Source organism: Ammodytes marinus (genome assembly GCF_949987685.1).
Source record: "Ammodytes marinus genome assembly, chromosome: 20".
Classification (NCBI taxonomy): Eukaryota; Metazoa; Chordata; class Actinopteri; order Uranoscopiformes; family Ammodytidae; genus Ammodytes; species Ammodytes marinus.
The window spans coordinates 16,246,419-16,260,658 of record NC_137224.1 but is presented as its reverse complement, the minus strand read 5'-3'; the positions used below and the strand labels follow the sequence as shown (position 1 = coordinate 16,260,658).

The 14,240-nt window shown below is 42.3% G+C and overlaps 1 protein-coding gene across 3 annotated transcripts in view; it reads left to right on the top strand.

The window, feature by feature from the left end:
* The window catches only part of LOC307267382 (uncharacterized protein), a 49,812-nt gene that overhangs the window by 23,559 nt on the left and 12,013 nt on the right, over positions 1-14,240 (top strand). For all 3 annotated transcript variants that reach the window (XM_080049697.1, XM_080049698.1, XM_080049696.1), the window contains 12 exons: positions 662-812; positions 1,429-1,541; positions 2,024-2,174; positions 2,348-2,596; positions 3,232-3,444; positions 7,135-7,316; positions 7,819-8,002; positions 8,935-9,077; positions 10,862-11,043; positions 12,468-12,727; positions 13,181-13,388; positions 13,776-13,959. In XM_080049697.1, the coding sequence (XP_079905823.1) occupies positions 662-812; positions 1,429-1,541; positions 2,024-2,174; positions 2,348-2,596; positions 3,232-3,444; positions 7,135-7,316; positions 7,819-8,002; positions 8,935-9,077; positions 10,862-11,043; positions 12,468-12,727; positions 13,181-13,388; positions 13,776-13,959 (2,220 nt within the window). The remainder of the gene's footprint in view (positions 1-661; positions 813-1,428; positions 1,542-2,023; positions 2,175-2,347; positions 2,597-3,231; positions 3,445-7,134; positions 7,317-7,818; positions 8,003-8,934; positions 9,078-10,861; positions 11,044-12,467; positions 12,728-13,180; positions 13,389-13,775; positions 13,960-14,240) is intronic.

The window sequence follows — 14,240 nt, the reverse complement described above, 5'->3', positions numbered from 1 at the left end:
ACCCATCAGCGCTCTGGTGGCTTAGTGGGTAGAGCGCATTGGTACCATGTGGATTTAGTCCATGTTGCAGTTCAAATCCGACAGTCCTTTGGTTCCCCCCTATCAAGCTGGAATATAGGCCTAAAACACAACGATCCAGACACACATAACACCAGCAAACACATTTTTAATGATGTGTCAGTCTGAAAACAACTTCTCTTTCTTCTTCTATTTTCCCAGAGGCAGCTACCTGTCACCTGCAGTTAGGTTACATAAGAGAAGAAATATAGTTGAGTGAAAGGAAATACAGTATGTTGAGGAGTTGTGCGCTCCAGTTTCTCCGACGGCCATCTAACAGGCATTTAAAGGTGCTACGAGGAACTTTTTAATATTTCTGAAACCGTTCTCATTTTACCTCTGTCATCATAAATGACATATAACAGCAAACGAGACCATCAGTGCAAAGAATGCTATTTTCATGTAGTTTTTCTTGAAGCCTTTGTCATGGGTACGCTCATCCAGGAACTACAGCTGGCATAGTAAAAAAACACTACCGCTTTTGTCCAAAGGGGGTGCAAGAATTAACACAAACTGAATTTCCTCTGAGCTTTCAGTTTGTGTTTATTCTTGCACCCCCATTTTTTAAGATGTGTTTTGACATTGATGTGTTTGGCTCCTTCAGATCAAAGAGGGTGTTGAGGCCACGGAGCTCGCCCTGGCCTTCCAGCTGGACGGCAGCAATGCAGAGAGTGACGTGGTGTGTCAGCCGCAGAAACAACCTGTGTTTGCCTACCTGCCCCTACGCAGCTTCGGCTTCCGTTTCATCATCCAAGGTGAGAAAATGGAGTTAAAGGTGCAGTCAGTGATTCTAGAGAAAGCTTGTTAAAAGATAAGTAAATATTACGTGTTTGAACATCCAGGTAGTGTTTATTTATTATTTTCATTTTTTATTTTGTGTCTTTCTTGTCTGTTTATATGAGGGAAGGGGAGGGGGAGGGGGGTGGGGGTTGTGTTAGTATTGTATGCGTCTACTTATTCTGTTTTTTGTCTGTGTAAAAATTTGTAAAACCACTCAAATAAAAGTTTCAAAAAAATAATAAAAAAATAAGTGAATATCTTCTCACAAACTGCTACTTGTCCATACTGTGTGTGCACTAAAACAAAAATCTTGTTTTATTACGCAGCCTAGGCGCTGTAAATTGGCATGTTTGGCAATTGTTAACATCCCAGTGTACAGAGTCTAGGCTCTCTATTAACACTTTTTTTCAGGTAACAGATCATGGGGAGATATTCATAGATTTTGACAAAAAGTGATTTTGACAACAAGAATTCTCCAGAATGGCTGACTCCATTAAAACAGAAAATAGAGCTATAGAGACATGGGATCATGGACAATACAGTTTGTGTAATGGAGAATAAAAATCTCTGTCTCGCTCTGCTCTTCTCCAGGTGACTTTGACATCCCCTCCTCTCGTGAGGACGTGGACAGAGACAGCTCATGGAACCAGTGGCTTCGCTCTGAGATCCCACAGCTCTTCCTCCAGGCCATGGATGTGTTCACTGTGAGGCTTAAAAAAAATTCACTTAAAGAACAAATGGATGAGATGTAACTTTAATGATCCCTATTTAAAGGTCACATTTTATGTTCATTCTCAGGTTCAAATTGTAGTTTCATGGTGTAGTGTCCAAAAAAAAACCTTTATATTTCTCATTGTGACATGATTAAATCTCCTCTTTTCGGCCTCTGTCTGAAACCCTCCATTTTAGAGCCTCCTTCTTTAATCCCTGTCTTCCAAAGGGAGTGGGGGGAGGGGCGTGGCCTCCCCTTGTATTGCGTCATACATCAAATCTGAATCGTTTTTTTAATGCAGGTTTTCTGAAAAGGGGAGGTGGAGAAAAAGAGAGAGGGTTGTTTAATGTCATACTTTGGGAGTCTCTTGTCAAACCGGGGACCCATAGCTATGTTGGGGAAACCCCGAGAAAGTGCATAATGAAAACATAATGATACTCATTATTCATTTCCTGATTTCTCTTCTTATTCCAGGATCACCCACAGTTCAGCGGGCTGAAGGGCCTCTCTCAGTTCCTGCAGTTTATCCCCTTACCTGATGAGGTGATGGATTTCTTCAAGCCTGTTGCCGGGCAGATTATTCAGTTGCTCAAGGGCAAGGCCTTCCTGCCTACACTCAGCTCAGGTATTACTCTTATGATAGTTTGTTAATATTGTGTATGATAGTTTTATAGATTATAATAATTGAAAATCTAAAAAAAAATCACCCAGAAAAACAGCATAAACAAAATAAATAAGAAATGAAAAATATTGTATTGAAGTATCTAATGTAGACCCTCCATGCTTTTTTTCTCACAGATGGACAGGTTGTGTACAAGCTGCCGTCCCAAGTGGCCGTCTGTCAGGACGCTGTGATCCGCGAGGTGATCGGTGGAGAGGAGCTCCAGAGGCATCTGTCTCTGTCCTATCTCCATCCTGGTCTGAGCCGGGACACGCCCACCTCCCTGCTCACTCACCTGGGGGTCAGGTACCTGCGGGGATCTGATGTTACTACGGTAACCACAGCCATGGCCAAGAAGCTGATGACAGGGGATGGCATCCATTCAGGTGTGTGTGTGTGTGTGTGTGTGTGTGTGTGTGTGTGTGTGTGTGTGTGTGTGTGTGTGTGTGTGTGTGTGTGTGTGTGTGTGTGTGTGTGTGTGTGTGTGCGCTGTCAGGGTGTGTATGCAAGGGGAGAAAGAGGGAGAGGACTGATAGGAAGCCAGGCTTGTGTCATTTCATATTATGGCAGAGAACAATGGATTGTAACCACAAACAGAATGATGTAACATCATTACACATTGACTGATACCACAAGAGACTGTGAGTTAAAGGGATTTTACAGTAGCTTGGATGCATTAGCAGCCATAACAGCAGGGCTCACTACAAAGGCACAACATCTTTCATGTAGTAAAAGGCTTACAACATTGTATTAAAAGGGGGAGACTCTTTCAATTCATGATTTGTGGTGCTATTGGGACCATATAATGGTTGTCATTCCATCAGAGAAAGATTACAGACAATGTGAGTACAATAACTCCAATCAGTGATAAAAACACATCAGTGTAGTGTCCTATTGTTAAAAGGAACTCTTATTCAACCCATGTTTCTACACCTGTATTATCAGACCCATGTAATATTTAAACATGTCACAAGTACACACAGCTTCATAATTTTTCACCACCAACCACACTGTCTTGCAGAGGGCGGCCTGCACCAGCTGGCCAAGCTGCTGGTGTGCAATTTCCGGGCCCTGGAGCACGGCTACGGAGAGGCAGACTCCATCTTGCAAACCCTCAAGGAGCTACCCATAATCCCCCTGGCCGACGGCCGCGTGGTGGCGCTGAGCGGGGAGGGAGTCTTCTTTCCAATGGAGGAAACCAAGAGCAAGAAAAAGAAAGCTCAAGCTCACACAGGTAATTACACTTGGGTCTATACTAGGACTGTCAAAATTAACGCGTTAACGCAGGGTGATTCATTTCTGGAATTAACGCGGTAATTTTTTTAACGCATGTGCAGAATGATCCGCCCGTGCATCCCACCGGCTCTGCACTACAGTCACTCTAACGTTGTGGCTGACCCAGGATCAGTAGCTGCGCGCAGCCAAACATAACAGCACGCTAGCCCATGCCGTGTTTTAAACTGCTAACGGCCACGTCTGTGTCGATAGTATATCAAATCAACTGCCGCGGGTGGCAGGAGAAACATTGTCCGCTCTGTTCAGAGCCCGCGAGGACACAAACGTCTGCAGTTTTCAGTAGTAGACATCAACATAACGTCGGCTTCCTGGCACAAATGAACAGTCCCCTTGGACGTGGTCGCGCATACACACACACACACACACACACACACACACACACACACACACACGCACACACACACACACACACACCGCGGACTGTAATCAAGTTGTATTCAAGAATGCACAACCTATAGATTAACCAAATTAATGCCATTTTATAGTCTATATTTGCCCAAAGACATAGTAAAGAGACAGACCAATTGAATTATGGTGTGGTAGGTAGGCCTACATATTTTAGTTTGATTTAAATTTATTTTCAGTAGGCTATTAAAACCATAATTTCGATTCTCAATTAATAAACATACTAATTTTAAATGTACATATCCACCTTCTGTCCTTTATCTTTCCGTTCATACAACAATATACAGAGAAAATTCGAATTTTTCGGGCATATTTCGAATGGTAAAATTAATCGTGATTAACCCACAGAATCCTGTGATTAATCTGATTAAAGATTTGAATCGTTTGACAGCCCTAGTCTATACTCTACGACAGGTATATTGTAAAATGTTTTTTGCAGATACTTTCTTATTTTGCACCTTATCAAGTGACCTGAAATGGATGCTAAATCAAAAAGACAAAACATTTCTCACACTGCTGTCTTGTTCCCAATTCTTCTTTTAAATTTAACATGACAACATTTCAACCACATGGTCTACCTCAGATAAGGATGAGCGTGAGAGTATACAGTGTGTGTGTGTGTGTGTGTGTGTGTGTGTGTGTGTGTGTGTGTGTGTGTGTGTGTGTGTGTGTGTGTGTGTGTGTGTGTGTGTGTGTGTGTGTGTGTGTGTGTGTGTGTATGTGTATGAGAAAACTACAGTGTAAACAGCTTAGGCTTAATTTCTGTATCTTTGGGACAATTGGTTCTCTCAACAAATGAATTGCTGAGATCCCAGAACACTGCAGAACATACTGCACACACACACACACACACACACACACACTGCTATCTCAAAAAGATATACTGTAGCAGCTTGTGTGTGTATTCTTGTCTTTTTGTGTGGATAATTAATAGCCAGCAACTGTGAAGAATTTCTGGATTGTGTGTGTGCCTCCTGATTGCACGGTGCTAAATCAACTGTGACGACAACAACAAAACCCAGATAGAGGAAGTGAAGCAGTCAGGATTATAGGGCGACACAGTTTCACAGGTTTCCAGTTTCTAAAAATGTGATAATCTTTTTTTTTTTTTTTTTTTATAAGATATTTTTTGGGCATTTTTTATACTTTATTGATAGTGCAGAGAGACAGAGGTGAAATGGGGCAGAGAGGGGAGTGACATGCAGAGAACGACCGTGGGCGGGAATCGAACCCGGGTCTGCTGCTGGGCCCGACCCGGGGGGGGGACGCCCTACCAACTGAGCTAAGGGCCCCCCCCCCCAAAAAAAAAATTATAATCTGACGAAGATGAATATATATGACCTTGGTGATGGTAAGAGGTGCACGTGGACCACTTTTCCATCCGTGCTCATACTAAAGGCTCATCGCTGAAATACTGGCAGAGTGAAAAATAGTAAACTAATGCGATAAATGACCATAGCACATTTAATTATCTGTTCCATTCGGACAGAGAGACTAATTCAGGCCGTAAATCAGATAAAAACCTTTATTTTCAGATGTTCTAGGTTCTCTAGTTTGTCTGAGACCCTAAACCCTTTTGGAAGGACCTGCAAACATTGTGGGCTGAGAAGTGGTTGTATGGAAAAAACCTAACCCTTCTCTAAGAATACGCAGACATACATACACTCACATCAGAACATGCACACAGAAAAGCAGAGGCACACGTGATGCAGCCCGTGGCGTGCGTCATAGCAGTTAAGAACGCATCCCAAAGCATTGCTTTAGTATGGCAAGCATGAATAATTGAATTATCACATGATGATGAAGATGTAAGCAGCCTGCCACTGCTGTTTAGCTGTCTGTAATAACCATGTAGTGAAAGTGCTTTGATGTCAAGAGTGCTCTGGGAATGGTTTGTTCGATAAAAAAGAAATTCAGATCAGTTATCATATCAATTGTTGACAAAGTTTGGTTGGTCGATCCTTCTGTCTGCACATGAATAACTGGATTGCAGTTGGCTAAAAATCTGGCTTCAGTAATCAGGATGGGGATTTAGAGAAGCCTAGTGTCCTAAGGTAGATTTTCTCTTTGAAAAAGCTGTTTTCTTTGCCAAGCAGACTTTCCATTTGCAGGGTTTTTATTGGCTTTGTAAACGCATGTTTGTGTTGTTAAAGTTAAATTCAAACTAAAGAACACAAAGGAGCAAACAGTAACTTGTACAGTTCAAATACATAGTCAAACTTAATAGTAAAACGTTGAAAATAAGGTTTGTATTTACGTTGATTTACATCAAATTTGAGCTTGCTTGCTATGATATGCTGTAGTACTAGAAATTGTGACTCAGGCAGGTTTTTCAGGTCAGCGAGTGTTAAGGGAGTAAGGCGCCCACATGTGAAATCCAGCGTGCAGCAGTGCAAACCACAGGCTCTGCTTAAAGGTGCAGTCGAGTGGACAGAGGAGTGTGGGATAGCTCCAGAGTGACAGCTCGGTTAAACTGAGTGTTCCTCTGAAATATTGAGCAGTACAGAAATCAGCTGGGGAACATTCCTTCAGTTTCAGAAAGTAAGAAAAGTAGGGCACTGGATGTGTTCATTTATGCATGTTAAGTTTTATATTCAGGTTTACATTTTTTCGAGAAAAGGCCAAGCGAAAATTCAAGACAGAAATTCAGACTTGCCACAATTTATTTTACTTGCTGCTGGTTTGCTACACCAGCAGCTCTTAAAGCTACAGTGCAACTTTTTCATGTGAATTAATGTCGCTTTCATTCAAGCCAATTGAACAAACGAGTTGACACAAAGTTTATTGAGCCTATCAGCTCCACAAAACTCTCTCTGTATTTCTCAGTATGGCAGCTTTTACAAACTGGTGTCACTGGCACAGGAGCTCCGAAAAATTCCAAGAAGCGGCCAATAAATGTTTCAGTTATTTATTCTACTGCTTAGAAGAAACCTGGACGTACAGCAGTAGGTATAAAAACCATGCGCGATCACTTAAGGCTTACTTCATGTAGATGGGCTGACACTAGCGTTTTTATTAGTCCTTATTTTTTAAGTCTTTAACTTACAATTGGCTGATAAAACCTACAGTCCAATACCATTCAGTACCACATAACTGTAACTTCAAAAGGTTTAATATGCGGTCATTGTATCAGGGTCTTGATTAATTTCCATTGTGATATTTTACACTTTAATATGCTGTGATGTTAAACCGGCTCTCCTATTTTTCACTGTCTTTTGCATAGGACCTCTGTCTGCGTTGTACAAGGATGTGAGTGTGGTGCACCCCGCTCTGCTGAGCTGTGTGGAGCCTCTGGAGAGTCAGCAGGTTCGGGAGCTGCTGAGGAAGCTGGGAGTGCATGACCTGGAGCCTCAGGAGCTACTGGAGCAGCACATCTACCCCGCAATACACAACAACAGATGGAAGGTACGCCCACCATTATGACATACAAGCTACTGTATGCCTGAAAAATCGTAGAGCCATTGTTTTTGCCTTTAATCAGTGTACCCATGGTGCGTTAAAAAAAAACATTGAATTTGATATTCTCAAAACAAGGCCTTAAATGTATTGAATTCCGCTGTCGAGTATCGAACTTCCTTTGCAAAGGTCTTACATTTTTTGATTACCCTTTGAAATACTGGGTCGTTATGTGACGAATAAGCACTTTTAGATTTAGTTTTTAATCTATGCACATACTTCACAAAGCTATTGTGACAGTATATCAATGGGAGTTTATAATGCACTTTCTGTATTAAAACAACCTTAAAATTTGTCAGAATCCATTCCTTTATATCCTTCCTAATTGTGCCTAGTATGGCCTTGACGTTGTCATTAAACTTTATTTTAAGTGGCATTAAAATCTCTCTTTCTTTCTGTCTCTTATTGTCCTTTTTCTTTTCCCTTGTCCTCCACCGATCCCACATCACAGTCCAAGCCCGAGGCAGTGGTGGTCAGTTACTTGGTTTTCATCAAGCTGCATTCCACCTCCAGCGAGGAATACACACACACTGCAGTACCCGTCCTCACCAGCAGGGGTCTGCTGTGCCCGGCCAATCAAAAGGTGCACTTCTCTGAAGAGTATGGCAACATCAACCTGCCAAAAGAACTGCCAGGTATGGAGAAACCCACTGACACACACACAAGCACGCCCCACACACACACACACACACACACACACACACACACACACACACACACACACACAGCTTTTTACAGAAGAAAAGGGAGACTAGACTTTTTACAGACACTGTGTGTGTGTGTGTGTGTGTGTGTGGGAGGGGGGGCATTGAAGAGAGGTTCCCACTATATGTTTTTTCTAGTCATTTAAGGGCTGCCAGATACCAGCAAACATTGACAAATATACTGATTATTTGGTAAATGGTAATTTGACTGCATAATGCTTTCTTCCAAGGCACTTTATATCGTTTTTGTCTCATTCACCCATTCACGCACATGCACACACACACACACACACACACACACTCTGATAGCAGCAGCTACCACGCAGGGTGCAAGCTAACCATCTGTAGCAATTTGGGGTTCACTGTCATATCCAGGGACACTGTGACATGTGGCAGGAGGCAGGGAATCAAACCTGTAACTAACCAGTTACTGTAAAATCCCTTGTATAAACTAATGTAGAAAACTAGTGCCGGCCTTTCACATATCACTCTTTTGTTAGTGCTAGTTGTTTAAGAAGTGATGACCTTATTTTGTTAAGTAAGCTGATCCACCACCAAAAGTATTCTCATTTTTCTTTTTGGTTTTCTAATGTATGTTGTTGCTAGGGATTGGCTTTAGTCACCCTCCACCATTGGCAGACACTCTTAAAGCTCTGCTCCTGTTTGTATTGCATAATCAGTGAAACAGCGTATCATTTTGGCCTTAAGGCAGTGCCGCAGATTCCCAGTGAGATTTCACTAATTACACTAACGTTTATCTTTTTTTTCTTTGTTTGATTTTCTCATCTCCTTTAACTTTTCTCCGTTAACTGTTCAAACTGTCTTATCCAGTATGTCTTTATTGTTCTTCCTTTGACCCCCAGGCTATGATTGGGTGTTGCTGAGCCCCTACTATGTGCAGACAGACGGGGATGAGGCAGGATGGAGAGAGCTGTTCATCAGACTGGGAGTCAGAGACGGACTCATCATCCGCAAAGAGAGACAAACTCTCACTGCTGCAGAACTGGTGAGCAGGACATCCCTGTCACTGACCACGTTTACATGCACAGCATATTCTGATTACGGTCCATATTCTGGTTAAGAGAATTTGCAGCATACATGTCTGTCAGCATATTCTCAATAAACCAGCAACCTTCACTAGTAGAGGTCAAAGAGGCGTGACTGCTGACGTCAGCACGTTCTTTTACGGCAATAATTCCCGTCCCATCCTAGGAAAAAGGAACTCTCTTTATGTCATTATTGTTGTCTTTTCCAAAAAAGACACCTCTTCTTAAGGAGGTTTACATAATGGTTTACACATGCTGGCTTAGCAGCCATAAAGCAGGACATGCCTCGCAAATGCAGCGACTATTGCTTACTCTGACTATGAGTATATTCTCATTCAGGTGAACAGAAACTGCTGTTTACCTGGCAATTTCTTATTCCGAATGTGATCTGAGGTTAATATCTGAAGATAGCAGTGCATGCTAACTTGGTCACTGTCAGCTCAGCTCTATAGTCAACACACTCGGCTCATGCTCAATAAATTACAATGAAAGTGGCAACAACAGAGCAGACCAAGGTCATGATGACAGCCCCACCCATTAGCCCGGGCTAGGGTCTAATGGTGTTGTGTTAGGACACAATATTTACTGGTTGCATGGACACCAAAGGAACAACTGAATCTCCCTGAAAAACAAAGCGCTTTAGAATCTGTAGTGTGACTCATCACGGTGACTAACGTAGAGATTAAAGGGGATTGAGATATAAACCATTATGAGTCACACTAGGACTAGAGAGATCGATGGCTGCTTTCAGGATGAGCAGAGAGAGCAGGTGACAGACAGAGCACAGACAGTCCTGATGCCCGTTTTAGCCTGCGATAAGGCACACAGGGATAAGGTGTGGATTTGTCCTGATACCGTCAGTCATCGTGTGGACTGGCTGCCATTCTATAACATGGGGAACGATGGTTACAATATACGTGCTTACAACTACTGTACACATGAGGTGATGATACTTTACTATCAATCACGCACACAATCACTCACTTTTGTCATGACGTCTTTTAATCTTTTAATGTAATGGAAGCCGATCTAGAGAGACAAAACTCAAGTCAAGATTTTTTCATTGTACCCTTTCACCTACAATTTAGAGATGACAAGGAAAAAAACATATATGCCAAAGTGAAATAATCACTTCAGGAAGCAAAGAAAATGTGTTGACAAACCTGGAATTGTGGCAAATTACTGGCTTTAGATGAATTTGAACACTTGAACAGAATTGTCAATATTAACTGTCAAACAGTCATCCTCCTATGTTCTGACCATAGCTTAATGATATGTCATACCCAGTTCACTAAGGGCACTTTTCTTTTACATAGTACCGACTCTACCTTACTCGACTTTGGTACTGGGTGCTTTTCTGGAAGTGGTTTTCCATCACAAGATAGTACCCATAATAGCACCGCCTCTGTGTAGCTGGTCGTCATAGCGAGGAAAACCAGAAAGACAACAAGCTCCGAAAACTGCGACTGCAACACTAGCTTGGCTGTTTGTTGTGCACGGGAGGGCGCCGCCCACTGATGATCTGGAGTGTTTCACATCACTGTTTAGTACCTGGTCCCCTGAAACCTTGACATAATACTGTAGGTTCCAAAAAAGTAGGTACTAGGTTCCTTTTCAAAAATAACAACTTTGAGAAAAGAGTAGAGTAGAGTAGGTACAATGAAGTGGAAAAGAAAGCACCATAAGAGTGTGTGTTTATTTTAATTGTTAAAACTATCCATCCTATTGTTTCCCGGTCCTCCAGGCCTCCAGTCCCTGGTCAAAGGAAAGTGCTGGTTGGAAGCAACATCCCGGGGATGGCTGTGTGCTGGATGACTACCCCTGTGAGGAGTTCCATGCCCTGGCTACAGCCACACTGCCAGGCTCCATCCTCCAGCAGCAGAGATTCAACCTGATGAAACTACTGGAGACCAACTGGGACACTGGGTATAACACACACACACACACACACATATCCTCCAATGGCATGTTCTATTCAGTAAAGATTGTCCCATGTGATAAGCAGGTGTGTTTGTGTGCGTGTGTGTGTGTGTGTGTGTGTGTGTGTGTGTGTGTGTGTGTTTGTGTGTGTGTGTGTGAGTGTGTGTGTGTGTGTGTGTGTGTGTGTGTGTGTGTGTGTGTGCAACGTACGTGTGCAAGTGCAATGGAGATAATGGCTAGGTTAATGGCTTTAGGATTATTGAGGGTCTGGTAGTCAGTTCCCACCATTTCCACTATGGCCATTAAGGGATTACGGGGTTGAGCGGGGACATTGTTTGGCAGTTAAAAATGTTCTCTGTGAGACAAAAGCAGTGACACAAATCAGCCTTTTTGTGTGCCAGAAACATCAGTTTGGGGATGAATGCATCCGGATTCAGTTACTCTGAATGCTTACCGTTATAGCCTGGGCAGACACACAGCCATTACAGACACAGTATGGGAGTTACTGGGTGAATTAGTGTGTGTTGAACCCCTTCCTACCAGCCTCTCTTCATATCACAGTGGCATTAATAATTAAGGCATCACACCGTTTGCCTTTACATCATTTATCATTTCGACGTTATGTGACAGCCACCTATTAACTCTAGCCTGGCCTTTGGCAACTAGTCACATTATGCTTTGTTCTAATGTTGCTTTCTACTTGTCCTCTTAGTCTGAAGTTTGGACAGCTTTAGTTTATGAATGCAGTCCTAGGTGTTCTTCAGTATGGTATATCCCCCAGCAGCACTCGAATGCACCACACTGGCAATCATTCAAATCAGAAATGATAACATTAGAGAAACGTCATTTCCATGTGATCGATAATTGCTAATCTCAAGCAATATATTTTCTGTCACTGTCTCATCATGCATACATTTGTTTGGAAGAGAAAACTGTAACACCCTCTAAAATGTTCATGAAGCCACTGACGTAAGCTAACAAATGATTGGCTCATTGGAGCGAAATAATGTGCATGCAACAACATTGGCAGTAATGGCAGTAAATATTCTGAAACTTGAATAACCTTGCATTGTAACAAAGACAAACATCTATACAATTTAGATGTCAGATTATATATCTACTGTGACTTAGAGGGGTAATACATCAAACTAAACGCAGAGAAATATCCATGAATCACAGGGCAAACTGAAAGACTTTTTTTTTATTTAATTTTTAACCATAGCTCTGTAGACATATATAGAGTGTAGCCATTTTAATTTTACTGGTCGGTTTGACATAAGTTGATCTTTCTTTAGGAAATCGGTTGTATTTTCTCGCGGACAATGCTGCTGAGTATAGTCTATTCAGTTCACTGTTGCGAGGGGCTTTTGAAGTTTGTATTAAGCTATTCCAAACATTTAGTTGTAATCACCTTTTCCCATTTCTTCCAGACACCGCTACTCTCAGTACATCACAGCCCAGGTGATTGACAGCGACGGTCGACCAATCAGAAGCACCAAATCCTCCTTCTACCACTTCTTGTGTAGCCTTGAATGGGTGCCAGCCTATCGGCCGCTGGAAGGACAACGCCAAGAGAGGAAGTACCTGTGTCCAAACTCTGTCTACCTCAACTTACCTGAGATCTGCAGCCTGCTGGGCACGCACGTCTGTTATGTGGACATGGACCCCAGCGACTTCAACAGAGCTTTAGGTAGAAAATGATGTCTCACTGTCAATAGGCATAGTCATTTTTTATAATTATTGTATAACTGCTGCAGGTTATTTGAATTTTTGATTTAGATTTTTTTTTTTTTTTCAAAATTTTATTTGAGGATAAATCCCTTGAGATGCAGCATCTGTTTTTTTTCTTTTTCGAGTTCCTCAGAAAAACAACAAAGGAAACAAAGATTTTAACAAAAAGTATACAGGTGATAAGAATACAATGACACAAAACAAACTATTTCAAAGACAAGCACACACACACACACACAGGCTCTTACCTTCTCCCCCAAAACCCCACCCATTGCAATACATCAAAATGTGTACAGATGAGTACCATTATCATATGTAGGCTACATATTAGAATTTAGAAAGTATTAAGTAGGTTATTTTGAGTCAGTTACATAACAGACAATCCGTCCATCACTTTCTTCCCTGCATTTAGGAATGAGACAGAGTATCTCGGTGGAGGCTCTGATGGACTACCTGAAAGAGTGGTGCGTCAGACCAGAGGAACAGACTGAGGGGACGGCTTTCACCTCCACAGTGGAGCACATCTACAGCGTCTACAGCTACCTGCAAAAGAACTGTCCCCCCAAAGGCCTGAAGGAGCTCTTCCAGCAATCCCCCGCCGTCTTCATAGAGTACAACAGGTAACGCCAGGCTAGATCTATCCACACACCACCTCAGATTGAAGGTGGAGTCCGCGATTCTGCAGATCGCTTTGTTGTCAATATAATTTTTTGTCAAAATCAGTGACAATCTGGTGTTAAATCACAGCCTAGGCTATGTAAACAGGTACTGTATGTAAACAAAGGGGTATGTCAAAAAAGGGAGGCCACCATAGCTAGCAACATGCCCTTTCACAGAGCCTAGGCTGTGCATTGACACAGGATTTTTTTTCCAGCACACAAGCAGTAGGGCTAGGAAAATGAAATGATTTTGACAACCAACATTCTCCAAAAATGCTAAATCCATTTTTAAAGTCTAAATGTAGTGTTCCCAGGCCACAAATCAAACCCTGCCCCCCTATTCTCCAGGCGAGACGATGGCTGGTGCTCTGGATGTTTCTACCACCTGAAGGAGGTGTGCTGGAGTGACCCCACCAACATGTTCCAGCGCTACAAACAGCTGACTCACGGAGCGGACAGCCCCGTGCAGGAGCCCAAAGTCCTGGCTCCATTCTACAACGTACTGGACGACATGAAAGTCTTCTTCACCGGAGTATGCTGCTGTTACTTATACTTCCACTTGTACTGTCTGCTCATGTCATTTCCCTTCATTTCTCAAATGTATATTGACTTCTGGTTTCTTTCCCATCTGTTTGATTGATTATATATTCCTGTTGATTCATGACTTAGATCTATTGGTGGGCAATACATGGAAAGTACATGATGCATCATGAGATTTTCTATCAATGACTTTATTGCTAAATAGCACTGGATCCAGTGTATATCAGTGGTTTAAATGTCGCCAGGAAGATGCATAACCAACGTAGAAATTGT